Source organism: Patagioenas fasciata, chromosome 26, assembly GCF_037038585.1.
Source record: "Patagioenas fasciata isolate bPatFas1 chromosome 26, bPatFas1.hap1, whole genome shotgun sequence".
NCBI classification, from domain to species: domain Eukaryota; kingdom Metazoa; phylum Chordata; class Aves; order Columbiformes; family Columbidae; genus Patagioenas; species Patagioenas fasciata.
In genome coordinates, this window is record NC_092545.1 from 6929821 (window position 1) to 6955957 (window position 26137).

At 64.1% G+C, this 26137-nt stretch overlaps 2 protein-coding genes across 2 annotated transcripts; one reads left to right on the forward strand and one right to left on the reverse strand.

The window, feature by feature from the left end:
- The first annotated feature begins 1064 nt into the window (after positions 1-1064).
- Positions 1065-21674, forward strand: ADGRA2 (adhesion G protein-coupled receptor A2). Its single transcript, XM_065856613.2, has 19 exons — positions 1065-1356; positions 8965-9036; positions 11259-11330; positions 11427-11498; positions 12133-12204; positions 12305-12468; positions 12542-12755; positions 13916-14080; positions 14657-14861; positions 14944-15093; positions 15200-15361; positions 16043-16252; positions 16324-16525; positions 16816-17024; positions 17146-17273; positions 17751-17874; positions 17977-18122; positions 18279-18368; positions 18782-21674. Exons 1-19 carry the CDS (start codon positions 1139-1141, stop codon positions 19953-19955), a joined length of 3849 nt encoding a protein of 1282 aa, XP_065712685.1. The 5' UTR covers positions 1065-1138; the 3' UTR covers positions 19956-21674.
- BRF2 (BRF2 general transcription factor IIIB subunit) lies at positions 21459-25574 on the reverse strand. Its single transcript, XM_065856614.2, has 4 exons — positions 25401-25574; positions 24239-24298; positions 23580-23901; positions 21459-22969 (listed from the first exon to the last, which is right to left on the reverse strand). The coding sequence occupies exons 1-4, from the start codon at positions 25555-25557 to the stop codon at positions 22267-22269; spliced, it is 1242 nt and encodes a 413-aa protein (XP_065712686.1). The 5' UTR covers positions 25558-25574; the 3' UTR covers positions 21459-22266.
- Between the last annotated feature and the right edge of the window lie 563 nt (positions 25575-26137).

The following is a 26137-nucleotide window of genomic DNA, read 5'->3' on the forward strand; positions in this document are numbered from 1 at the left end:
GTTTGGGTTTTCACTGCCCGAGCCGGGCAGAGCTGGAGGAGCGAGGTGAGCGCTGGTAACGAGCTGTGCGGGAACGGGGCTGCTTCTGCTCCCAAACAAAAGCGCATGTGGAAACAGCTGGGGAGTGTGTGCTGATGAGTGTCTCCTCTTTCCAACGCCCACAGCCACAGCAAGTTGTATTTATTTGGAGAAAGGAGTAAATTTCTTTTCCCCTCCAGGAACTATTGGTCCTGGAGAGAAACCGCATTCCCAGAGTCGCCTCTTGCCGTCCTTCCGTGACCCTCATCCTCCGCTCCCTGGCACGGGGTCCCGGAGACTTCACTGCCGGCGGTTGATCCCTTTTGATTTGAGGCTGCAGCGAGCCGTGGCCTCGGAGAAGCCGAGTCCGGGGGCAGCGCAAGGGGCAGCGGGGATGGGGGGGGGGCGGTAATCAAAATATTGAACTTAGAGTGAAAACCGGTGAAGCAAACAGGGAAGGCAAGAAGGGAAGAGCGTTAACTCTGGAGCGGAGGCCGGGAGGGACAGAGCGGCACGACCATGAAGTGAACCCTGGGAGTTTGCGCAGGGGGATCCCAGCAGGCGCTGGGAGGCCACAGAGCCCCCACCTGCAGGAGCCCTGGTGGGTCCCGTGTGTGCCACCACCCTGGGCACGGCACCCTGTGCTTGTCACCGCCGGGATGCCGCTCGAGGTGTCACACCACGGCCCGTATGGACCGCGCAGGACTCCAGCCCTCCCCGGCGATGCCCGGCGCTCCAGCTCGGGACTGTGGGGCTGGAGCTTCTGTCCTTCGGGTGGGTGCAGAGCCGTGGCTTTTGGTCCCGTGGGACCGCACGGAGCTCCGCGGGGGCTCCAGCTCTGTCCCACGCAGGCTCCGGCTCCCCAGGACCGCTCCGAACGCCGGCCCCGGCCCGCGGGGGCTGCATCGCTCCCCCACGCAGGCTCCGGTCCCGGGGAGGGGGAGCGGAGCCGATGCCCTCGGCGGGGCCGGGGCGGGGCGGGGCGGGCCGGGGGAGGCGCCAGGGCCGGCTGCGGAGCGCGGCGGAGCGGGGGAGGCGGCGCCGCCGGAGCCGCCCCGGGGAGCGGGGCGGCGGCGGGCGCGGAGCCGGAGCCCGGAGCCCGTGGCCCGCGGCCGGGGCCATGCGGCGGGCGGCGGCGCTGGTGCTGCTGGCGGCGGCTCTGAGCGGAGGGGGAGCGGCGCGGAGCTGCCCCGCACAGAGCCTGGGCTGCAAGTGCGGGACCGAGCGGCCCAAAGCCCCCGGCGGCCCCGCCGCGCCCCGCCGGAGGGTGGTCTGCACCGGTGGGGGGCTCCCCGCGCCGCCCGAGCCGCGCCTGCTGCCCGACGGCACCGCCACGCTGTGAGTACCGCGTCCGGGCATCGCCCGCCACCCCCGGCCCCGGGCATCGCCCCCGGCCCCGGGCATCGCCCCCGGCCCCGGACATCGCTCTCCGTCCGCCCCGCGTCCCCAAGGAGAGCGAGCACCCACGCGTGGGTCGCGCTGAGCCCCCTCCGTGCCCGCTCCGTGTCCCCGGGGACCGGGGCCGGGCAGGTGCTGGCGGGGACAAGGGGGACGATGGGGATAAAGTCCCCCCGTGTCGGGGAGCGCCGCGCCAACCGCGACTTTTTTTCCACTGATTTTTTCACTTAGTGAGTGAATCCTTCCCAAGGAAAGCTCGTTCGGTTGTGCGTTAACTGCGTGTAAATGGCACCGCGGCGGGGCGGGGCGGGATAACGGGACGGACCCGCTGTCCCCCCAGTGCGCCCGGGTTTGAAGCTGGGACAGGAGCTGGAAATCCAGGAAACGGCTCCTCCGCGCTTCCCTCCGCTGCCTGAGCGCCGGGGGAGGATGTTTTTGTTTGAAAGTGACGGCTCTTGCTGAAAATATTTTCTGAAAAGAGATTAGGGGCGGTGAGTGGTTTGGGGTTTGTGCAAAGGGTCCAAAGCCGCCGTTTCTCCCCCAAAAGCCGCCCCTGCGCTGGCTGCCGGGAGGGCTGGGCTGCGCGGGCAGCTGGCGTGCCTGCTCGCTGCAGCGGCAATTGCAGGGTTTATTTATAACTCCAGAGGAGACGTTTGAATTAAAATCTGGTTTGGAGGGCAGGGCCGGCAGCGCCGTTGCTGGAGGGAACGTCGCGTTCGCCCAGCGCTGTCCCACGAGGGTGGCTGTGCCCACGAGCGTGCCCGTGGCCTCGGCCCCCGCCTTCTGCTGCTGGGTGTGTTTTCGGATGCTGTGGAGCTGGGCTGGAGGCCACTGCGCTCCTCGTCCCATCTGCTCTCATGCTTGAACCCACTTGGTCGCGTTGCTGCTTCTGTGCCCAAGTCGCTGCTATTTCTAAGCACCTCTTGGTTCCCGTGTGCCGTTGGCTGCCAAGGGGCTTCGCTTTGGGGGGATGATGTTTGTTTTGTGAAAATGGGGTGGCTGCAAAGGGGATCCAGCTGATGCCACTGTCCCCATGTTGAGTGTGGCCATGAGACGTGCCTGTGCGTAGGTGCCATTGGCAGGGGCTGGAGCACAATGGCTGTAATGAAACTGTAAGTCATTCTGGAACAACAACACGGAGTTTGTCCTGAGCTTCCCCTCGTGCGGGACATGGGAGGCTGCGGGGCAGGGAGAGCTCTGGTCTCGCACTGTCCCTCGAGTGGCTTTGCTCTTTCTTTCTTTCTTCCCATGGCTTTTTCTTACACGTTAGTTCCTTGCAAATACCTGCAGGGATTTCTGAGTCCTTCGCCAATTTGTATGTGAGAAAAGCGCCTGATTAGTTGCCTGCTCTGGTGCTTTCTCCAGCCTGGGCGAGTGTGACCGCGATGCTGAGCAGGAGCTGAGCCCCGTGCTGGCCAAGTGGCCATGGTGGGATTTGCTGGTGCTGGTGGGATGTGCTGGTGGGATGGGGTTTGGAGCTGTCTGTGCCGGGCCGGCTCCCTCCGAGGGGCCAGGATGACTGTGCAGAAGCGTTTAGGGCATTACACGATCCCACTAAAACGTGACATGAAACCTACAGGCGTAGGCAGGAACCTACAAATATGCGGTGACCCTGGGCTCTGCTCTCGTGCAGTAAACATGATTTATTCTAAACCCTTTCCAGATGGAACAATCAAAACCAGAGGCTCTGGCTTTGGGAGCGTCTCCTGGAGCCGCTGGGGTGCGGGCAGGGAGCAGAGGAGGCAGTAGAGCCCGGGCACGTGGCAAGGGCTGCACGTGCCTATGGGGACACCCTGCTGGGGACGGCCAAATTTGGAGCCCTGCGGGTGTTCCAGGTCTGAGCAGGGCTCCTGCTCATGCCCCAGGGATGCTCTGGGGATGCTCCGGTCCCCTCCATGCCCCAGGGATGCTCAGCGTCAGCGCTGCCCCGGTCGCAGGCAGTGTGGGGTGTGTTGTGTGCGGGATAACACTGGAAAGCAGAGCCCCGCTCGGTTGTGTCCGCCCTGGCCTGGCAGCGGGCGCCTGTGTCCGTGGCGACGAGCGGCTGGTGCTGTGCGCGGGACCAGGCTCTTCCCAGCAGCTGCTGACCCGAGGAGGCCGGGTCTGCCACCCTGCTGGTCCCTCACCCTGGGTCTCATTTGGGTTTTTCCCACACTCTCGATTTACTTCTTTATTTATCTTTAATTATTAGGCCTGCGCTGAGGCATCCAGGGCTGCTTCTGTGGCAGCTGCTGCTTATTTACCCCCGCACCTGAGGAATGCTCGCTGGCATTGCAGCCAGCGGATGGGCAGAGCGGGGGACGAGGGACGCCCGTGGCCCCAGGACCTGTCCTGCAGCCAGCGCTGGGCTCGGCCACCGTGTCCCCGCGTCCCGGGGGCTATAGCGGCTTCTCACCAGGAGCCGTCTGCCGAGTGGAGCCGCAGCGGCTTCTCCCTCGGACCCTCCAGGGATCGCCGCTCCGGGAGGGAGCAAAGCAGCGCCCGCAGATGTGGAGCTGAAGGGATGATGCGGGGGACAGAAGTGCAGGGAGCCAGCGTGGGGACATGTGTGGGGACACATGTAGGGGCTGGCGAGCAGGGCGATGCTCCCAGGGGTGCGATATCCCCGTGCAATGCCCACAGATGTTGCAAGGCGTGTGTTTGCAGGCACCTGCCCTGTTTTATACCTGGAGATTAATTCTTGACCCCAGCACATCGCGGGGAGGAAGGGGATGGGTGCCAGCCCTATAGATTGCGTTGTAACCCCTTGGTGACTGGCAGACCTGCTCAGCTTGCCGGCTGCGGCTCTCAGCAGAGCTGGCACCGACACAGCCCGGGGCACAGCGCTTTGCCCAGGCCACCAGCTCCGTGTGGTGTGGGGCTGGGGCTTTGGCACCTCTTGGGGACGCCCCTCCAGCGCACTGCGAGGTGCCAGGGCTCTGCACACGTGTATTAACAAGGCTTTAATTCCCTCCCCCTCCAGCTGACCCCTTTGCTAATCGCCTGATGGAAAAAGCACCGTGGCCCTAACGAGGCGCAGCTCGCCGCCGGCCGCCCCAGCCCCGCTGTCACACGGGCGGGAGCCCAAACCTCTTCCAGATGTGGAATCCCAGCACAGGCCTCATTTATGTGCACAGCTTGATTGCACTGAAATTACAGATTGTCTGCAGGGAATAGAGGGCTTTGACTTATGACCAATTTCCAGTTCTACTTGAACTCCCCTCTCCAAGGCCAGTTTGTCCTGTGCCCTGCGGATCGTGTCTTTCTCAAACCTTTTCAGCTTTTTGGTGTTTCTTGGGCTGTGGCTCCGGCAGGTTTGGTTTACCCGGGGGCTGTGGGTCGTGGTGCTGCCCGGTGCATCCCGGCTCTGGAGGTTTCGCCCTCTCTCCGGGGCTGATTTTTCCTGTGCTAACAAAAGCCGAGGGCTGGAACAATAATCTCCACCATCCGAAGCAGCCCGGTGTGACGCAGGGCTGGAGCGACGCCCGCGCACGGCGTGGGGAGGGAAGAGCCCCCAAGCGCCCAAACTAAGTGGGGAGGGGGCACCAGCCGTGTCGGGGGGTCCCCAGCGCCGCTGGGCTGGGAGCTGTGGGTCCCCCCGGGACGCTGCCGCCCCCAGAGCCCTTCGGGGTGCCCGAGCCCTCGGCACCTCTCGCCAGCCCCAGGGCCCCTCTGCTCTTCCTCGGTTCCCCGTGCGGAGCAGCAGCTCTGCTGGGGCGCAGCCTGCGCCGTATCTGCTGCGGGCATATGCTTTGAATTAATGCACTTGGAGAGCAAAGCGGAGCCGCCTTCCCGCCCCCACCGCGGCCCCCCCTTATTAACCTCTGCGCCGCTGCTTGTGCCGCTCACCCGGGCCGGGGAGCCGTCGTCTCCCCGCGTCCTTTTTTGGTTGGGTCCAGAGGAAGTTTATTGTTTCAGCAGCCCAGTTTCTGGAGCCGTTATTTATCCAAGTGGATTCCAGCACGCTTGAAAAAACAAACTTGTTTTTTTCGCTTTTGGCTCCTCTTTTTGAGATGAAAAAAACACCCAAAAAAGCCCAAACAAGAGGAAGGGATCTCTCTATCTCCCCACCTGCAGCTTCACGGGGTCCGAGCCCTGAGAGCTCCAGTGCGGGCGGGTTGGAGTGAGGATGCTGAGCCCTTTCCAAAGCTGAATCCCCCCGGGACAGGAGGATGCTCCTTGGGGGGTCCCTCCCGCTGCCCGGCCGCCCCCGTCCCTGCTGCTGCGCGTCCCCCCGTCGTTTCCGTTGGGCTCGATGCTCTGGTCCTTAATCCCCGCATTGTCCGGAGAGACTTTGCCAGCCATCGCTCAATTAGCTGATTATTTTCCCGGTGGCGACGGGAGCCGCCCGCCCACGCAGCACGGTGCCCGGGGGTCTCAGGGCGGCTGCAGCTCCGGCTCAGGCAGGAGGATGCTGGAGCACGAGGGTGGTCGGGTGTCGAGGGCTGGGGGTGTCTGCAGGGTCCACAGCCCTTTGCATCGCCCTGTGCCCGTCGTTTTGCTCCCAGCCCGGGCTGGGGGACACCTCTTACCATGGCGCTTCCTGGCACTGTTGGGGGCACCTCTTGCCGCAGCGGTTGCCGGCGCTGCCGAGGTGCGCGGTCCCAGGCTGGGCTGGTTCCAAGGCACAGCGGAGCGGCGGCTCTGAGGAGCACAGCTGCGCTTTCATGGGCTGCCAAGCCCTCAGACGGCTGGGACCTGGAGGCACCGCGGCCCTTCTGCACCCCCAGCCCCGCGCAGACCCCACGAGCATCTGGGCAACTGCCGCAACCCCTGCCCACCAGTGGCAATGGCCACCTTGGCCACGGCGAGCCACGGGAACCGGGGGCAATGGGGTTTGCTTCCAGCCCCCCATCTGCTGCCCTCCCCAATCCAGGTATGAGAACAGGGGCAGCTCTTGGGGTTTGAAATCCAGCTGAGGGGTTTGGTTCTGACCCCCGTCCTGTGTGCTGAGGGTCCCAGTGCAGGGTCCCGCGGCCCCAATGCAGCTCGGGGGCTGCTCGCCTGTGACCCCCGTGTCAGGGTGGCCTCGTGGGTACGCTTATTGCACCGTATTTTGGGGTGTCTCGGTTAATGTCCGGTAAGGGAATAGTATGGGGACCCGCACATGGCTCTGCCGCCAGGAGACGCGTGGGGCCGGGAAGTCCTGTGGAGCCTGATGGGAACTTCCTGGGAAAAAACAAAAGGAAAACATTTTGGAACATAATATCCATAAAAACAGCAAAACCAAAACAAGACTGTGTTTGAGGATGTGAGTTGTAACAGGGAAGTGTGACCCAGCTGTCTCCTGCAGGACGGGGAGAAGAGGAGCCAGGATCGCTACCCAGAAAAAGCTTTATCGGGAAGAAACTTCTGGCTAAATCGTTACTGTCGGTGCAATCCTTTTTGTGTGCCAAACGCTCGTTTTAGTCGAGGATCTCTTGTCCTTAATGAAGGGCAGACCAGGCACTGAGCAGCGGGGGCTGCAGGGACAGAGCCCACAGCTCGGAGTGTCCCCTGCGCTGGGCCGGGTCCTGGTCAGTCCCGCGCTCCCCGATGGCCGTTCCCTCCCGATGACCGCGATCCCTCCTGATGGCCGTGGTCCCTCCCGATGGCCGCTCCCTCCCGATGGCCGCGGTCCCTCCCGATGGCCGTGGTCCCCACGGGTGGCTTTGCCCTCGACTGCTTTGCCGGCCGTGGGGCGGTCGCTGGCCGGGTGTCCTGGCCATGGATCACAGGGGGGGCCGATTCCCTGGGGGCCGCGGGAGCTTTTTGCCTTTTAAGGCGGGAAGTTGTCTTTTTATGGCAGAGGCGCGGATGGTCCCTGGGGTCTGGGAACAAAGCGAGTGTCCCGGGGTCAGCCCCGGGGGTGGTGGGGATCTCTCTGGTGCGGTGACCCCCGCTCGTGCGGGCAGCTGCCTGCTCTCTGCCTGCTGTGCTGGCAGCACACCCGTGGTCGTAACCCCATGCAACGCCTTGGAAGGCTCTGATGTGACTGGGTCTGGTTTGCGCAGGGTGCCTGGCCCCGCCCTGCCCAAAGGCCACGCGTGTCCTTGGCCGTGACCCCCCTGCCACCCCGAGACACGGCATGGGAGCAGAGATGGGAGGTCTGAGACCAGAGTCTCGTGCACCCGTCTGGTTTCTGCGTTTGCAGCTCCCGTGGTCCCAAAGGGCCGTTCGAGCAGGGTCCAGCGTGTCCCCGGCTCAGCCCCCAGACTGGGGCTGATGTCCCCCCATGTGTGCGCAGCCTGTGGGAGATTTGCTGGGTTGTGAAATTCGCTGGAATTGAAACCTTCTGGAGTTGTTGGAGCCGGCATGGCCTTGAGCAGCGTCCAATGCCATGACGGGGAATTGTGGGGTGCCGTGGGGCTGCCGTGTGTTGTGGGGCTGCCATGTGTTGTGGGGCTGCTGTGTGCCATGGGGTGCAGTGCTGTGGGACTGTGGATGCTCCAGGACCGATGCTGCCCTGGGACCATCCCTGCCGGCATCGGGGCTCACTGAGCCCCACCAAAGCGGGGTCCCCACGGGGAGGACAGGGTGAGAGGTGGCACTGGCCACCAGTTGGTGGAAGCAATTAGAGGCTGGCGGTGCCACCGGCCGGGTCACAGGGTCCCGTCGTACCCAGTGGTGGCTCCACATCAGCACAGGATGTGTCCCAGGGCGGGGGGCTGTCCCCCAGCCCTGTCCTGGGGGGTTCGGCAGCCCCCTCCCCGCAGCGCAGCCCCCGGGCCGGTCCCTGTCCGGGGGGCCGGGGCTCCGCACACAGCCGCCATTCAGCCCGGCTGCGGAGCCGCCCGTGTGTAAACAGCCCGCCCGGCCCTCAATGAGCCTTTTTTCCCGGTGCCCCCCCGGGCAGGGCTCAGGCTGCGCTCCCGCTGCCCCCCCGGCCCTGGCCGTCGTTTGCCGGCGGGAGCATCGCCGGTGTCTCCGCCGGTCCCCGAGAGCCGCGTCCTGTCCCCAGGCTGGGTCTGGCTCTGCTAATTGCCGCTGCCGCGCTCTAATGAGCTCCTGGCTCAATTGCCGGGTGCGTGCGCCCCCCCGCTCCCCCGTCAGCCCGCAAGGGCCCCTTTGGCCAGCGAAGCTGTTTACTTTGGGATGAAATCTCAGCGCTGGGAGGTTCCCGGCATGGCCGGATGACTGGAGGGAGGTCAGGCTGGTTGGGGGCAAGAGCTGGGGGTGCCATGGGCCCCCCTCCCAGCTGCAGATCCTTGGGGAGGCCTTCTCCGTGCTGGGGTGGGGGTCTCATTGCCCACATTTGCAGCCCCTTGCCCCCAGGGCCGGATGCAGGAGCGGGGATGCCCTGAGAGTTGGCACAGCCCTGGGCGCCTCCAACCTGGCACTGCCACGCGTGTGGACCACATGTGGCATCCCAACGCGCCATTGCATCCCATGTCGCCACCTGGCCGCGCAAGCCTGTCCCCAAGGCTTTGCCAACACCACCACCCCGGCAGCACGGCCCGAGCTGCCGCTTGTCGCGGTGGGTCTGACCGTCTCCGCTCCTGCTCCAGCCCCACGGGTCACCGCGATGTGAATGGGGCTGCCGGGCAGGTCGTTAACGGGGCTGCTGCTCTCCCTCTGCTCTTCCCACAGGCTGCTGAGTAACAACAAAATCACGGTGCTGGAGAACGGCTCTTTCTTCGGGCTGCAGGCTCTGGAGAAGCTGTGAGTGCCCGGTGGTTGGCTGGGGGTCGGGGTGGGGAGCAGGCAGGGTTTCCCTGGGGTGCAGGCAGGGCAGGTGCCCGTCCCGCTCCAGACGTCGCTCTCGGGTGCTGTGGCACGGCCAGCACTGGGTGCAGGGTTCGCCCATCGGCACCGGGCGCAGGGTTTGCCATCGGCACCCGCAGGCGTCTTGGGGACCCCAGGAGCGGCGCTGGGGCGGGAGGCACCGGGGGGGCTGCACTCTGTGGGGGCCGGTATGAAAAGCGACATTGTCCCCCCGAACAAAGTCAACTTTCTTATCTCTCCATGAAAGGCATCTCTATGGAGGGAGCTGTAATAAGGGGAGATTTATGGCCCCCATATGGGTTTGATCTGTAGGTATGCAGGAGCAGGGACCGGCACACTGAGGGCATTTTGTTCCCCACCGCGGCCCCACGAGGGTCTCGCACATTCTTGCACGGAGCTCCTGCCACCGGACGCCCCCCTGGTGTGACGGTGACCCGGCTGCCGGCGTCCCTGGGGGGACCATGGCTCTGCAGCCCCGGGGTCCCCCTAAAAGTCTCCATGTTCTGGAAGAGCAGCTGTCCCGTGTCACCTCCGCTCACCTCTGCCGTGCCGAAACCCCACGTGGGTCGGAGCCGGGATGCCAGCGTGGCTGGGGGGGCCGTGGGCAGCGCTCCCCGTCCCGGGCCAGCAGTATCGCTCTGTGCCTGATTGCTTTCGACAGGAGCCATAATTGTTTTCATCGGGCTGGTCCAGGGCCACGGCGCAGATGTGCCCCATGGAGGGACCGCGCTGGCACAGCAGGGACATGGCAGGGGCGCTGGGGCCCCTCACTTCTCCTCCTGGGGCTCATGGGGCCCTTGGCCACCCGCTATGGGTGCTTCGATGTCCCCCCATGATGGGGGTGAGCCATTCCTGGGGTCTTTGCCGTGCGCGGGGTGTCCCTATGGGCCACCACCCCTCCAGGCTCGCAGCTTGGCCTCTCGGGTGATTTGTAGCGCCGTAATGAGATTAATGAGTCTGAGCGGGGCCGGTATGCAGGCGAGGCGACCGCGCTCATTAGCGCTGCCCTGCTTGGGAACGTCCTGCCCTTCGCCGGGGCCGGCGCTTCCCCCATGGGGCTGCGAGGGGGCTCTGCGGGTGACAGCAGTGATGGGGATGGAGTCTGTCCGTCTGTCTGTCTGCACCGGGCTGCGGTGGGCGCTGCTGTGCGCGGGAGCTGCTGCTGTGGCCGCGGGCTCAGCCATCGCCACCCCTCTCCCCATGGCCATTTCTCGTGCCTGCAGCACGTGTGCTGGGGCTGGGTGGGGGTCCCTGGGGACCTCTCCCTGTCCCCCGGTGGGACAGGGGCTGGCGTGGGTGTTCTCCCTGGGCAGGTGTTTGCGGGATGGGTGTTTGCAGAACAGGTGTTTGTGGAATGGGTGTTTGCAGGTTGGGTGTTGGAGCGGCGGGTGGTGGCGGTGACAGTGACAGTGCAGGTGACCGGAGCTGTTCCTTCAGCACTGCCACTCACCTGGCCCCTGTGCATCCCTGCCTCCATCCCTGCCTGCACCGCTGCCTCCAACCCTGCCTGCACCGCTGCCTGCAGCCCCCGCCACCGCAGCCGGCGGGCCGTGTCTCTGCCCGTTGGGGAGGGCAAGCCTTGGAGCAGGGGCTGCAGCTCAGCGGTGTCCCCAGGGCCATGGAGCAGCGGGTGAGCACCGTGCAGACTGCTATAATAAACGTGCCATTGCCATATGGATCCCATTTCCTTCCCGGGCCAGCGCTGGAGCTCGGCAGGAACCGCCTCTCTGGTCCCCAGGGCTGGATGGGGTGGCTGATGCCACCGGCACCCTGTGCATGCCACACGCCCGGTGAGCGGCTGATTAGATATGTCCCCCCAGTCAGGTTAATAACCCAAACCAGCTTCCTACGGGACACAAAACCCTCCTGGGGCCGTGCTGATACTTGGGATGTGCTTTCATCCAGCGGGCAGGAGATGACCCGTTGGGGCACGGCTGCCTGGGGAGCAGTGTTGGGGGACAGCAGCCCCTTGGTGTGCACAGGGCGCAATGCTCTGTGGTGCACAAGGCTCCACGGTGCATGGGGGCTGGCGTCCCCCCAGTAAGTGTTGGGGAACCTTGTGCCTTCCCTGCACCCTTTGCAGTGATAACGAGGGGGAAGTAGGACGGAAAGCTGCTAACGAGGCTCTTGCACACCCCGAGGTCTGTGTCTGTCCACAGGGACCTGAAGAACAACCTGATCAGCACAGTCCAGCCGGGCGCCTTCCTCGGCCTCCCTGAGCTGAAGCGCCTGTAAGTGCTGGTGAAGCCCCTTGGGGACCCCCGGGGTCGGTCCAGTGGGAACAACGGGGACCCCCCAGCCCTGACAACCCCCCCGTTGCTTTGCAGGGACCTCTCCAACAACCGCATCGGCTGCCTGAGCGCCAGTGTATTCCAGGGGCTCCCCAACCTCCTCCGGCTGTGAGTACCTCCCTGGGGACCCCCTGGGAACCCCCGTTCCCCAAGCAGAGCCCCCAGCCCCTGCCCTGGGGCACCGCTGCTGGTTTCGCACCTCGGCGCTGTCACGGTGCCAGCTCCTGCGCGGGGCTCGTTGGGCTCATCTACCTGCGTCACAGCTACCAGCTGGAAGTTGCCATTTAGAGGAGGAAAGAAGAACAAAATAGATTAAAGCCATATGGAAGTGAGTGCAAAATGGAAAAGACGTAAGGGAGAATGGACGGTTAGTGAGATGGCGCAGCTGATGGCAGAAAGAAGTGGTTAATGCATGGCATAAAATCACAAGGTGGTTAAAAAACTAACCTAATACAAAGGTGGGTTAGTAAAGCAAAACTAGAGACAGTGATATGTCAAATAGTACAAAAAGAGGCTGAGTGTCTACAGCCAGCAGCTTCGCGTCTGTCTTTGTTGCGGCAAATGTAGATGTATTTGTTTATAAGAGTGTTTAGCTACACTAAACATTGTCTCTACTGTCACCTAAGAAATAGAACATCTAACTAAGGAGAATTTGACCATCCCCATGCCCACCCTCGCCGGTGCCCCTGGGAAGTGTTGCCCCCCCCAGGTCCCCCCACACCACTTCTGTCCCACCCCACAGGAACGTGTCTGGGAACATCTTCTCCAGCCTTCCGCCTGGCGTCTTCGATGAGCTCCCCTCCCTGAAAGTCGTGTGAGTGTGCGCTCTGGGATTTGGGCACGCGGAGGGATCCGTGTGGGGGGTCTAGGGGCTGGTGGCGTGTCCCAGGCGCCCGTGACGCTGTCCCTTGCAGGGACTTTGCCACCGAGTACCTGACGTGCGACTGCCACCTGCGCTGGGTGCTGCCCTGGGCTCGCGGCCGCTCGGCGCAGATTTCGGAGCGGACGGTGTGCGTGTACCCCCGGGAGCTCCGCGCCGTGCCCCTGCGCGGCACGCAGGACGGCCAGCTCCGCTGCGGTGAGCCGGGGCCGGGACGGGGCGGCGGCGGCGGGGGGACGTGGGCTCACCTGGACGCCTGTGTCCCCCGCAGCGGGTGCCCCGGAGCTGCACACCCACCACCTCATCCCGTCGCTGCGCCAGGTGGTTTTCCAGGGCGACCGGCTGCCCTTCCAGTGCACGGCCACCTACCTGGACAACAGCACCCAGATCCGCTGGTACCACAACCGGCAGCCCGTGGAGGGGGACGAGCGGGCCGGGGTGATCGTGGAGGAGAGCCTCATCCACGACTGCACCTTCATCAGCAGGTCTGGGGGGGTGGGCAGGGAGGTGGGGTGAGGATGGAGATGGAGGTGGGGTGGGAATGGGGATGGATATGGGATGGCGATGGGGATGGAGATGGAATGGGGGTGGGAATAGGGATAGGATGGGATGGGATGACATGGGAATGGGAATGGAGGTGGGATGAGGATGGAGAGAAAGATGGGATAGGAATGGGAATGGAGATGGGATGGGAATGGGGAGGGAGATGGAGTGGGGATGGAGATGCAATGGGAATAGGGATGGGATGAGATGGGAATGTGGATGGAGATGGAAATGGGATGGGGATGGGATTTGGGATGGGAATGGGGATGGAGATGGAAATGGGATGGGGATGGGATTTGGGATGGGAATGGGGATGGAGAAGGGATGGACTGAGATGGGAATGGGGATGGATATGGGATGGAGATGGGGATGGAGATGGAATGGGGGTGGGAATAGGGATGGGATGGGATGACACGGGAATGGGAATGGAGGTGGGATGAGGATGGAGAGAAAGATGGGATAGGAATGGGAATGGAGATGGGATGGGAATGGGGAGGGAGATGGAGTGGGGATGGAGATGCAATGGGAATAGGGATGGGATGAGATGGGAATGGGAATGGAGATGGAAATGGGATGGGAATGGGAATGGGGATGGAGATGGAATGAGGATGGAAATGGGATGGGGATGGGAATGGGGATGGAGATGGAATGAGGATGGAAATGGAATGGGGATGGGATTTGGGATGGGAATGGGGATGGAGAAGGGATGGGCTGAGATGGGAATGGGGATGGAGATGGGAATGAGGATGGGAATGAGGACAGAAATGGGATGGGAACGGGGATGGAGATGGGGATGGAAATGGGATTGGAATGAGAATGAGGATGGGGATGGAGATGGGATGGGAAAGGTGATGGAAATGGGATAGAGACAGACATGGGGATAGGGATGGAGTTGGGGACAGGGATGGGGACAGGATGGAGATGTGACAGGGCAGACACTCATGGCCACGGGGCTTACTGGTAGTGCAGTGAGCGGGCTGCCAAGTGTGGGCACCTCCTGTGCTTCATGGTCTGTGTCCCCACGTCCCCATGCTTAGGGGAGCACTGCAGTGGTTCTCTGTGGGGCAGAGCCACCGTGCCAGCGTGTCCCCTCTGCCCGCAGCGAGCTCATCCTGTCCAACATCCATGTCTCGGCCACCGGCGAGTGGGAGTGTGCCGTCTCCACCGCCCAGGGCAACGTCAGCAAGAAGGTGGAGATCGTGGTGCTGGAGACCTCCGCATCCTACTGCCCCGCCGAGCGTGTCACCAACAACCGCGGGGACTTCAGGTGGGGACGCGGACAGGGTGCACAGTGCGTGCCGGGCAGGGGGCTCGCCGCAGGTGACGGGGTCTGGGAGCGATTAACGGGGGGCGCGGGGGCTTTTGAAGGGCTTCCCGTGCCGGCGGCTCCGGCAGCGGAGGTGTTGGAATTTCTCTGGCACGAGACGAAAGGCTCCGGGCGGCTCCGTAACCCCGGCGGGGCCGCTACGGAATATAAATTACTGGTATAGGCAATCTGGCTTAAATTAGCGGTGCCCACCCCCCTCCTGCTGCTTCCCACTTTGCTGAGCTGGGATTGGGGGGCAGCAGCTTTTTGGGGAGCATCACCCCCAGCCCCCCCAAGCTGTGGGGAGACAGGGGCTTGCTGGGGGGCTGTGGTGTCCCTTGGAGATCAGCGAGGTTCATTATTAATAATATTGAGGTGCTGGAGCAAGTTGAGGAGCTGGGTTATGTTGGACTTGATGGTCTGAGGGGCTTTTCCAGCCCGAGCGGTTCTGTGATTCCACAAGGGCTCTGGCGCTGGGGGTGCAGCGGGGGTGCTGCTGTCCCACGTGCCCCCTCTCAGCGCTCTCTGTCCCCCCAGGTGGCCGCGCACCCTGGCCGGCATCACCGCGTACCAGCCGTGCCTGCAGCACCCGTTCGCGGCGGGGCCGGCCGGGGGGGGCTCTGCCGGCGGGGAGAAGCAGGCGTGGCGGCGCTGCGACCGCGCCGGGCGCTGGGAGGAGGGCGACTACTCGCACTGCCTCTACACCAACGACATCACCCGCGTCCTCTACACCTTCGTGCTGGTGAGCCGGGCACCGGGGGGCCGGCCGTGCCGGGGGGGGCGGTGCAGGCGGTGACTGTCCCCCTGGCCGTGCCGCCCCACAGATGCCCATCAACGCCTCCAACGCCCTGACCCTGGCTCACCAGCTCCGCGTCTACACTGCCGAGGCGGCCAACTTCTCGGACATGGTCGATGTCCTCTACGTGGCCCAGATGATTGAGAAGTTCATCGGCTACGTGGACCAGATCAAGCAGGTGATGAGCGCTGCTTTGTCCCCAGCCCCGCCAGGTGCTTTTGGGGCGGAAAAAGCACGAATTGGGGTATTTGCCACCGTACTAGACCCACTTGCTGTCCTTGCAGCTGCCGGACGTGATTGTTGAGATGGCCAGCAACATCATGCTGGTGGACGACCACATCCTGTGGATGTCGCAGAAGGAGGAGAAGGCTTGTTCCAGCATCGTGCGCTCCCTGGAGAGGATCGCGGCCCGCACGCTCGGCAGCAACGCCCAGCACATGGCGGTGGTGAGGGGGCTGCACGGGGGCGAGGGGGTGGATGGGCTGCTGGTGAGGGGGCTCTGCCCTTGCCAGGGGTCTCTCTCTGCCCTTGCTGGGAGGTGTCTCTGCCCATGCCGGGGGGTCTGTCTGCCCATGCTGGGGGGTCTCTCTGCCCATGCCAAGGGGGTCTCTCTGCCCATGCCGGGGTGTCTCTGTCCATGCTGGGGGGGGTCTCTCTGCTCATGCCGGGGTGTCTCTCTGCCCATGCCAAGGGGGTCTCTCTGCCCATGCTGGGGGGTCTCTCTGCCCATGCTGGGGGGTCTCTCTGCCCATGCCGGGGTGTCTCTGTCCATGCCGGGGGGTCTCTGTCCATGCTGGGGGAGGTCTCTCTGCCCATGCCAGGGGGTGTCTCTGCCCATGCTGGGGTGTCTCTGTCCATGCCGGGGTGTCTCTGCCCATGCCAGGGGGTGTCTCTGCCCATGCCAGGGGGTGTCTCTGTCCATGCCGGGGTGTCTCTGTCCATGCCGGGGTGTCTCTGTCCATGCTGGGGGGGTCTCTCTGCCCATGCCAGGGGGTGTCTCTGCCTATGCTGGGGTGTCTCTGCCCATGCTGGGGTGTCTCTGCCCATGCTGGGGGGTCTCTGCCCATGCCGGGGGGTCTCTGCCCATGCCAGGGCTGATGTCCACCCCGCGGTGCTGTGCCTGGCAGAATTCCCGCAACATCGCATTCGAGGCGTACGTGGTGAAGCCCGAGAGCTACGTGGGGCTGAGCTGTGTGGCTTTCCAGCGGCGGGATGGGGGTCTGGGCGGGCGTCCCCCCCCGGCCGAGCGGGGCGCTGAGCCCACGCCCGACCAGCAGCTGCGGCTGCGCTGCACCACGGGACGGCCCAACATCTCCCTGACAAGCTTCCACATCAAGGTACGGGTACACCGGGGGACGGGGGGGACAGAGGGGGTGTCCCCTGCTCACCGTCCCCCGTGTCCCCGCAGAACAGCATCGCCCTGGCCTCCATCCAGCTGCCCCCCAGCCTCTTCGCCAGCCCCGTCCCGGCCGCGCCGCTCGCCGACTGCAAACTGCAGCTGCTGGTTTTCCGCAACGGGAAACTCTTCTGCAGCACCGGGAACTCCTCCCGCCTGGCCGACGACGGCAAGCGCCGCAGCGTGGCCACCCCCGTCATCTACGCCGGGACCTGTAAGGGGATGTGGGGACTGGGGGTGCCCTATGCGGGGGTTTCTCGGGGGTGGACCAGGGCAGTGAGCGTCCCCCTGTGCTGGAGCGGGTTGAGAGAAGGGAACGGAGCTGGGGAAGGGGCTGGAGCACAAACCTCCACAATTCAGTGGAGCTCCATGGGGCTCCTTGCAGAGCGAAGCCATCCTTGGGAGGGGCACTGTGCCTGTGGGGTGGGGTGGGGGTTCCCTCATCTTTCGGGGAGCAGGCAGGGGCTCTCTTGCCTCGCTCACCCCTTTTCTCTGTCGCCGCAGATGGCTGCGGAGTGGGGAACCTCTCGGAGCCGGTGGCCGTGTCCCTGCGGCACCCCGGGGAGGGCGCAGACCCCGTGGCCGCGTACTGGAACTTTGAGGTGCTGGGGGGCATGGGGGGCTGGAGCGCTGAGGGCTGCCAGCTGGCATCGCGGGAGCCCAACGTCACCTCCCTGCACTGCCGCCACCTCAGCAACGTGGCCGTGCTCATGGTAGGTGTGGGGAGCGCTGGGGTCGGGAGCCTCGCCTGGGGGGCAGTGGGGGTGACGTGGGGGTGACGTGGGGGTGACGTGGGGGTGACGTGGGGGTGACGGGCTGTGCTGTGCCGTGCAGGAGCTGAGCGGTTTCCCCAGCGAGGCGGGGGGTGCCGGGGAGGTGCTACACCCCGCCATGTACACCTGCACGGCCGTGCTGCTGCTCTGCCTCTTCACCACCATCATCACCTACATCGTCAACCACGGGTGAGTGCTCCTGTGTCGCGGTGTGGCAGGACGTGTCCTGCTGGCTCTGCAGCCACCTGAAAGGAGGGTGTAGCATGGAGGGGGTTGCTCTCTTCTCCAGAGGAGCAAGTGATAGGACAAGAGGAAACAGCCTCAAGTTGCTCCAGGGGAGGTTGAGGATGGATTTAGGAACAATTTCTTCCCCAAAGGGCTGTGGGGCATTGGAACAGGCCGCCCAGGGCAGTGCTGGAGTCACCATCCCTGGAGGGCTGGACAGCTTATAGACAGGGCTCTTAGGGACATGGTTTAGTGCTAGATTTAGGTTGTGGTTGAGCGTCTCTTCCAACCCGAATGATTCTGAGATTCGAAGTCCTTTGCCCATGTGCGTGCCGTGGCTTCAGGGCCGGGCTGTGCCGAGCCCCCTCGGGGCAGCAGGAGCCGCGGCTCCGCACACTGCAGCGCATCCCCCGCTGACGGGCACCCGTGTGTCTCTTCCAGCACCATCCTCATCCCGCGCAAGGGCTGGCACATGCTGCTCAACCTCTGCTTCCACATGGCCATGACGGCCGCTGTCTTCGCGGGAGGCATCACCCTCACCGGGTACCTGATCGTCTGCCAGGCGGTGGGTACCGGGGAGGGGGTTCAGCTCCGCCGCTGCCCGGGGCTGCTCTGCCATCCCACGCGCTGGAGCCCCCCCCGTCCCAGCCGCCGCCTCTCTCCACAGGTCGGCATCATCCTGCACTACTCCTCGCTCTCCACGCTGCTGTGGATGGCGGTGACGGCCCGGGTGCTCTACAGGGACCTGACCTGGAAGGCGCCGCGGCAACCGGACGGGGACGCGTCCCAGCCGGCCCCCAGACCCATGCTCCGGTACGGGCGCCCCTTCCCTCCCCAGCCCCATGGGGAGCCAGGGCAGCATCCCCTGCCCCGTGTCCACAGCCTGGGGCAGGACTCGCTCTGCCACACAAGTCCGTGCTCCCCGAGGGCTCGCTCTGGGCACATGGTGACACCGTCCCCTCCATGCAGGTTCTACCTGATTGCCGGCGGGATCCCCCTCATCATCTGTGGCATCACCGCGGCCGTCAACATCCACAACTACCACGACAACAACCCCTAGTAAGTGTCTGTACCCCCCTGTGCCCTCCTCCCTGAACGCGCTGCACGCCCTGCCGGGGCGGGGGAACCGGTGGGGCTGGGAATCCCGGCAGCCTGGGAAGGGCTGGTGGGATCGTTCTTCCCCAAAGGGCTGTGGGGCATTGAACAGGCTGCCCAGGGCAGTGCTGGACTCACCATCCCTGGAGGGTTGGACAGACGGACGTGAGGTTCTCAGGACAGGGGGAACAGTTGGACTTGATGATATTGAGGGTCTGTTCCAAACAGAATGATTCAATGATCCTATATGTTGGGCAAGCAGCAGCCAGGCTGCCACCAACCCGTCCCGTTGGGGTGGGGATGCCGAGCATCGCGGTGCCACGTTGCTGCCGGCTGTGTGACAACCAGGTTCTGCTCACCAACCCTTCCCCATGCAGCTGCTGGCTGGTGTGGCGGCCCAGCCTGGGCGCTTTCTACGTCCCCGTGGCTTTCATCTTGCTGGTCACCTGGATTTACTTCCTCTGCGCTGCACTCAGCCTCCAGTGCCAGCCGTCGCACCGGAAAGATGTCCCCGAGCCGCTGGAGCCACCGCCGCGGCTGGGCACTGCCGGGGACCTCCTGACGGACTCCGGGTCCATCTCGGTGACACTGAACTCGGGGCCACCCTGTCCCGAGCAGGACGGTGTCTACTCTCTGCAGGTGCAATTCTGGGCGCTGGTGGCCACCCACGTCTTGTACGTGGCCCTGTGGACGTTCGGCGCCTTGGCCGTGTCCCAGCGCTGGTACCTGAACATCATCTTCAGCTGCCTCTACGGCGTCACCGCCGTGGCTCTGGGGCTCTTCATCTTCACCCACCACTGCGTCCGGCGCCGGGACGTCCTCAACTCCTGGTTCTCCTGCTGCCCGTCCTACAGGAACGCGCTGCCCATGCAGGCGTACGTGCACCCCGGGCTGGCGCCGGGGGACGGCTCGCAGGTCTTCATCGGCTGCGACCCGGAGCTGGCTCGCTCCGCAGCCTCCTCCTCCTCCTCACCCAGCAGCGCAGGCTCAGCCGGTGGCCGCTGCAAACTCACCAACCTGCAGCTGGCCCAGAGCCTGGAGCTGGACCCGGCCGAGGGCAGGACCGCCGGCAGCGCCCGGCACGCCAGCAACCTCCCCGGCCGCCGCGGCCACCGCGGCAGAACTAAGCCGTGCCGCGACGGGAAGCATCACCGCTTGAAAACGCTGCGGGGCCCGTCCTCGGAGCTTCCCTCCAGCGAGAGCGGCAGCCTGCACAACAGCCACTCCGAGAGCTACCACAGCGGCAGGAACAGCCCCGGCAGCGGCGGCCGCACGGCCCCGCGGCCCCCCCAGGACACGGAGGGGGGTCCCAGCCCCTCGGAAGGCAGCGACAGCGGCCGGCGGGCGCCCGACCTGGCCGCGGCTCGCCGGAGGAGGGACAACCCGCGGCACAGCGCTGCCGAGCGCGAGGCCAAGCGCCGCTCCTACCCGCTCAACCTGGGCAGCCACAACGGCGGCCTCAAGGGCAGCAAGTACGACATGGACCTGGGCAGCGCCGACGGCGCGGCTGGCATGAAGACTGGCCTCTGGAAGAGCGAAACCACCGTGTGAAGGTGGAGAAGGACCAGACGGCTGCAGCGCCGCAGAATTTCCCTCCGGGAGCCGCAGCCGCGGTGCCTCGAGGCTGCGATGCTGCGGGAATCGCCACGTGCACTAGCGGGATGGGCAGCGTGGCCGGGGCTGCGGCTCCCCCGGGCTGGGGTGGTGCTGAGCCCAGCCTGCTCCCTGGGGGGGCTCCGAGCATCCCGGGGGCGTGGGGTGTCCTGGCTCCTCCGCAGCCCCAACTGCAGCCGAGCTTCGGTCACTGCTGCACGGCACTTCAGACTGATCCTAAATGCTATTTTATAATATACAGAGGAAACAAATGTCTATTTTTCAAAGCTATATTATTGAATGTATATATGTAGAGACAGATCAGTGAGTGATGCGAGTGCCTTGTTACCCACCAGTGTTCTCCAGGAGCGGGTGAGCCCTCCAGCACTTTGGCAAGAGCCCGCTCCTGCCGCGACTGCAATATTCCCTAAAATGGGACCGGACCAAGTGCCCTTCACACGCCGGCACCGTCACCCTAGCGAGCTGCTGCTGAGCCACCCGGAGAGCAGCTGCTCCCCGAAACCAGTGGAGACGCTGACGTTTTGGTCCATCAGTGTTAGACGCCAGCGTTAAGCGGCTGCCGAAGGAAAAGCCATATTGCGAAGCAAGCACAAGGTGAGAGGAGCCTCAGGCGATGTCTGCACTGGTTTAACGCCAGACACTACAATCTCAGCCAGAAAAGGCCTCTGAGCCCGCAGAGGCGCCAGCTATGCAATGGGCCGGGCTGGCAGAGCTGCTGCCGGAGCCGACACCGACCCTCCGCCAAAGCACCAAAGAGCCGAGCGCGGGGCAGAGCCCAGAGCGGGTCCTGAGCTGCCCCGGGGACGGCACGCACAGAAAACCCTTGGGTTTGCGCTTAGGAGGACAGAGAAACCCCCCAGGTACCAGCCTTGAGCTGAAAGTGCTGGGGCAGTTCCTGGCTGATTAATTAGGGACCCGGTTCAGTCGAAGGGCTGGAACTGGACAAGCACTTATTTTTCCCAATTCAAAACAAGTCCTCCCTTCTTTTTTTCCCTAGAATGCAGATTAAAACAAAAAAGCCATGCTGCAGGTGCCGGAGCCGTTCCCCCTGCTCCTGAGGAGCCGAGGTGGGGAGCACCCAGCCCTGTGCTGCAGCCACTGCCTCCTCTGCCCTCTGCAGCCTCCCCCCAATTCACACTTCTCCTGTGTGCAAATTAGTTTAATTATGGAGCTACCTGCCGAGGGCCAGGCGGGGGCCGCGGGTGAACCACGAAGCCATGGAGGAAAAAGCACTTAGCGCTGGATTTGTCTCATGCTCGGAACTGCTCACCTGGGCTCTGCCGCGGCGCCTCTGCCCGCCCGGCGGCTCCAAGCACTTTCCAGCGCACCCAGTGTGTGATGCAGTTCAAACCCTTGTGTCCGTGTCGCAGCCCACGCGGTGGTGCCGATGCTGAGCTGTTGTATCTGCTTGCTGCACTGTGACAGTATTATAGAAAAAGCTTTGTATTATTAATTACACTTTTTATTTGTCTGTTTACATTACAAGCGAACGACATATCGTATCAACAGAGAGCTTCTGGCAGTAACCCGGGGGAGGGAGGGGATCGTATGCCAAAGACATGTCTTTAAAGGGGTCTTCTTTGCATTTTTATATAAATAGAATGTTTCTAGCAGATATGTTTTGTTTAATATATTAAAGATTTGCCAATCTGCCAAGATCTACTGTTATTTCTCACAGACCTTGTGTCCAAATACACCGGGCATGGCGAGGGCGCTGTCTTATTGAGAGCAGCAATGTCGTGTTCCGCACACGCCGCCCAAAACCGCGGCTTCACCATTTCCAGCACATCCCTTATTTAACCCAAACCAGGGGAGTTTTCCCTCGGCAGGTGAAGGTGTTTCCCAGACCCGCACAAACTCATTCTGACAAAGGAGGTGAAGCACCAGAAGGGGAGACCACCCCTGGAAAAGCAGCGCTATGGAAATCCCGCACCATGAAGGTGCTGGAGGCGTCCCCCTGGGCATCACCCCCGCCCCGCAGGGCTGGGACTCACCAAAGCACCTTCTACCAGCGAGAGAGGATCCAGAAACCAGTCCCGGCACCTGCGCTTCCATCTATTTATAACAGCAACAGAACACAACCCCACGCCGTCACTGCACAAAAAGCCCCGTTTTGGTCCAGAAGCCCAGGGGACAGTGCCCGCTCCTTCCCGCAGCCCCGCTCCTGCGGGCTGTCCCTCATCACCCTCAGATGCCACACCTCTGGTCCCAGCGGAGCAGCGTCCTCCAGACCCCATGGGCGCTGCCGTCAGGGCCAGCCCTTGGCCTTGCTGAAGGCGCGGATCTCCTCGGGGCTGCGCAGGTACTGCTCGATCTCGCTGTCGGAGATGGGCTCATCCCCGCTGACGGCCGAGCCCGTGGCGCTGGGGACTGCCATCCGCAGCCGCTTCCTGGGCTGGATGAGGCAGGGTGGCAGCAGCGGCCTCGCGCCGCCCTCCCGCCGGCGTTTATTCCCCTCGGGACAGCCCTTCTCCGGCGCCACAGCACACGGAGAGCCGGGGGAGCCCTGGCCCGGGGCCGCAGCGTGCTGCTCCTCTTCCTCCTCCACGCAGAAGGCGTTTTTCAGCAGGAAAATGCGGTGCTGCAGCAGGTCCCCGATGTGCTTGACCACGGTTTTCTTGTCCAGCTTGAAGACCCTGAGCCAGGCGAGCTGCGAGGCCATTCGCAGCAGGATGTCCAGAAGCTCCTTCAGCCGCAGGTGCGCCGGGGGCGGCAGGTCGACCCCCGCCGCCCTGCAGAACCGCGCCAAGGGGCAGGCCAGGCGGGCGCCCGGCCGCAGCGACTGCCACGCCAGGAAAGCCGCGGCCGTGACGATGGGGACGGGGTGGCGGCCGGTGACCAGCCACGTCTCGCCGGCCAGCTCCACCAGCTGCAGCGTCCGGGCCACCATCTTCTCCTTGTCCTCCACGAACGGGGCGGGGACGTCAGCCGAGTGCTGGAACAGCCGAAAACTGCAGGAGCAAAGAGCCCGTCGTCAGTGCCAGGGCACCGGGAAGCCTCACTGCGCATCCCGACTGATGTGGTGGCAGGAACGTCCTTTGGGACAAACACACCCTGTACCTGCAGTGGCTTCTGCTCATGTCACCTCACTGCCACTCTCCAAACTGGGGAGAAAAGGGCAGGACGAGAAATCACAGCCCAGGCTGTGAAAAACAAGGCAAAAAAGCCATCGCAGTCTGTAAAATGCAGTGCATGCATGGGCCATTCCCCCCAGCCCAGCAGCCAACACCAGTCCTGCTCCACCGGCTGCTCACGTCCACCCCCAGCTGCTCCGTTGTGCTGCGACTGCTGCTGGAGCAAGAACTCCATGAAGTTTGTCACCCAAGGGACAACAGAACACGCTCCCAGACAGTGGATTTGAGATGCTGCACCAGCCTTGTGGGCTCTGGGTAAACGTGCCCCCCAGCACGTGGGGCCGCAAGCTGCACCAGGGAACGCGGGTTTGGATGATGTGGTTTCACCTCGGTGCCCCAGCACAGGTCACCCTGCATGTGCTTGTGACTCCTGCCCTGCATTTCAGCACCTTTTCCACCCACGGGACGCTGAAACGAGCCCTGTTACCTGTTCAGGTGCGTCGTCACCAGATCAGCCAGGCTCAGCGCCGGCACCGACAGCCCCAGCTCCTTCTGCAGGCTGAGGAAGATGCCGGCAAACAGCTCCTGCTTCGCATACAGGAGGGAGCAGATCGTCCCCATGGTCAGGGGCCAGTTGTGCTGCCGACAAGTCACGAAGACGCAGCAGCCGCCCAGGAGCTCCTTCTTCTCCAGGCTGACCAGGTGGAAGGCCGGGTGCTGCACGGCTCTCTGGAAGTAGGACACGGCCGTCTCCTCGAACACTGTCGGGAGCTGCAGGACTTTACAGAGATCCTGGACACGTCTGATCCCTGTGAGAAGACACAGCCCTTAGAGACCAGCTCAGGGAGCTCCCGATACACACATCTCCTCGATATCACGCTGCGGCTTTCATCCTGCCCCAGGCAAAGGTGCAAGAGCCACCCAGTTCCTGTAGACACCACGAAAAGCCCTCCCGAGCCCCTCTGCGCAGGTGAGGCGGTTTGCTGAAGGCTGGTGCTGGTGGGACACAGAACTAACTGCTCTACCGCCAGCTCCGAGGGCTTCCACCCCTTCAGAGAGCATCAGAAACACACTAAACGAACGAGAGCTGGGCAGAGAGCAGCAAGGGGGAATAGGGGTGGAAGGGAGCGTAGGGCTCGCTCTTACCTTGCTGCACGCAGCGGCTCAGCTGCTCCTTCTGGCCGGTGCTCTGGGAATACGCCACCTCTGAAAAACAGCCAGTGTCAGGGCAGGTGACACCAGTGACCCTGGGGGTAGGTGTCGTTTAGATTTCGGGAAATGCCCACAGCACTGGATTTCAGTCTTGAGAACTGCGGGGTCTGCGGGGGCACTGACCAAGTCCCAGGAGGAGCCGGAGCCCCTCCAGCCATCGCTGCTCTGCAAACAACCAGTGGACCAAGTCCCATTGAGGAGCCAGAGCCCCTCCAGCCATCGCTGCTCTGCAAACAACCAGTGGACCAAGTCCCATTGAGGAGCCAGAGCCCCTCCAGCCATCGCTGCTCTGCGAACAACCAGCAAACAGCCCCGGGGCCGCTCCCCGACACGTCAGAGATTAAAATCATAGAATCACAGAGTCATTTTGGTTGAAGAGACCCTCAAGTTCATCGAGTTCAACCACTGCCCCATGTCCTGAGAACCTCATGTCCGTCTGTCCAACCCTCCAGGGATGGTGACTCCAGCACTGCCCTGGGCAGCCTGTTCAATGCCCCACAGCCCTTTGGGGAAGAAATTGTTCCTAAATCCAACCTCAGCCTTCCCTGGCACAACCATTAACCCAACACCGTCACTAACCCATGTCCATAAGAACCTCATCTAACCAGCTTTTAACCCCCCACGGGGTTCAAACCGCCCCGAGCAGCACAGCCCGTGTTCCGAGCCCCAAACCCGGCAGCGCGGGTCTGACCCTGCAACGGACACACCACGCTTGGGAGCGGCTTTTGGGCGGACGGACGCGCTTCCCCGGCGGACGGACCCGCTGCCCCCGCGGACGGACCCGCTGCCCCCGCGGACGGACCCGCTGCCCGTGCGGACGGACCCGCTGCCCCCGCGGACGGACCCGCTGCCCGTGCGGACGGACCCGCTGCCCCGGCGGACGGACCCGCTGCCCCCGCGGACGGACCCGCTGCCCCGGCGGACGGACCCGCTGCCCCGGCGGACGGACCCGCTGCCCGTGCGGACGGACCCGCTGCCCCGGCGGACGGACCCGCTGCCCCGGCGGACGGACCCGCTGCCCGGGCAGCGCGGGGCCGTCACACCGACCCCAAACGAGCTCCCCCCGGCCGGCTCTGCCCCAGCCCGATCCCCGCACCCCTGCAGTGCTCCTCGTCGCTGTAGGTGGTGGTGAGCAGCCCCTCGGCCAGCACGCAGCCGCAGGCGGCGCAGACCAACTGCTGCTGCGCGTACAGCGCGTCCTCCAGCAGCTCCGCGGAGCCGCAGCCCGGGCAGCGCCGGCCCGGGGCCGCCATGGCGCCGGGGGACCAAGGAGCTCGACGCACTCTGAGCAGCCAATCGCGGAGCTCGACGCATTCAGAACTTCCAATCGCGGCGCCGCTCTGTGTGTCCCCGCCCACCAGCCGGCCGGCGCGGGCGCCGCCCCCCCGCGCTCCGCGTTCCGGGGTCCGCGGGTTCCGGGGGGGAGCGAGGGGACAAGACGGGCCCGGGGACGCAGCAGCCGCAGCTCGCAGTTCTCATCCTCGTTAGAGGTGTCAGGGCTGAGCAGCATCCCCCGCTGGAGGTCCCATGTGCTGGGGGCTCCAGGCAGCCCCAAAGCGCTGGGGGGCTGTGGGATGGGCTGGGGGCTCTGGGGGTCCCCCACCCGCCTCTCATCGCCCGCAGGACGAGGACAATGACAGCGCGATGACAGCACTGGGCGCTCCGGCAGCGCTGACCCGTTCCAGGCTGGACGCCCTCAGGACAGCAGGAGGCTGATTTCCTCGCTTTTCACCCCTTTTTCACCCCCTGCCCCCAGCTGCAGGGTCATCACAATTAGGGCCCGGCGCTGGGTGATGGCACCGGCTGCTGGCCAGGAACCTTTCACATATTAAT

Bases quoted from the DNA above. Each gene is read 5' to 3' on its own strand.
- ADGRA2 (XM_065856613.2), top strand. From the start codon at position 1,139: ATGCGGCGGGCGGCGGCGCTGGTGCTGCTGGCGGCGGCTCTGAGCGGA. The intron at 11,499-12,132 runs GTGAGTACCTCC...CCCACCCCACAG, and splicing joins CTCCCCAACCTCCTCCGGCT to GAACGTGTCTGGGAACATCT. The intron at 14,862-14,943 runs GTGAGCCGGGCA...GCCGCCCCACAG, and splicing joins TCCTCTACACCTTCGTGCTG to ATGCCCATCAACGCCTCCAA.
- BRF2 (XM_065856614.2), bottom strand. From the start codon at position 25,557: ATGGCGGCCCCGGGCCGGCGCTGCCCGGGCTGCGGCTCCGCGGAGCTG. The intron at 23,902-24,238 runs GTAAGAGCGAGC...GTCTTCTCACAG, and splicing joins GAGCCGCTGCGTGCAGCAAG to GGATCAGACGTGTCCAGGAT. The intron at 22,970-23,579 runs GTAACAGGGCTC...TTGCTCCTGCAG, and splicing joins GTGACGACGCACCTGAACAG to TTTTCGGCTGTTCCAGCACT.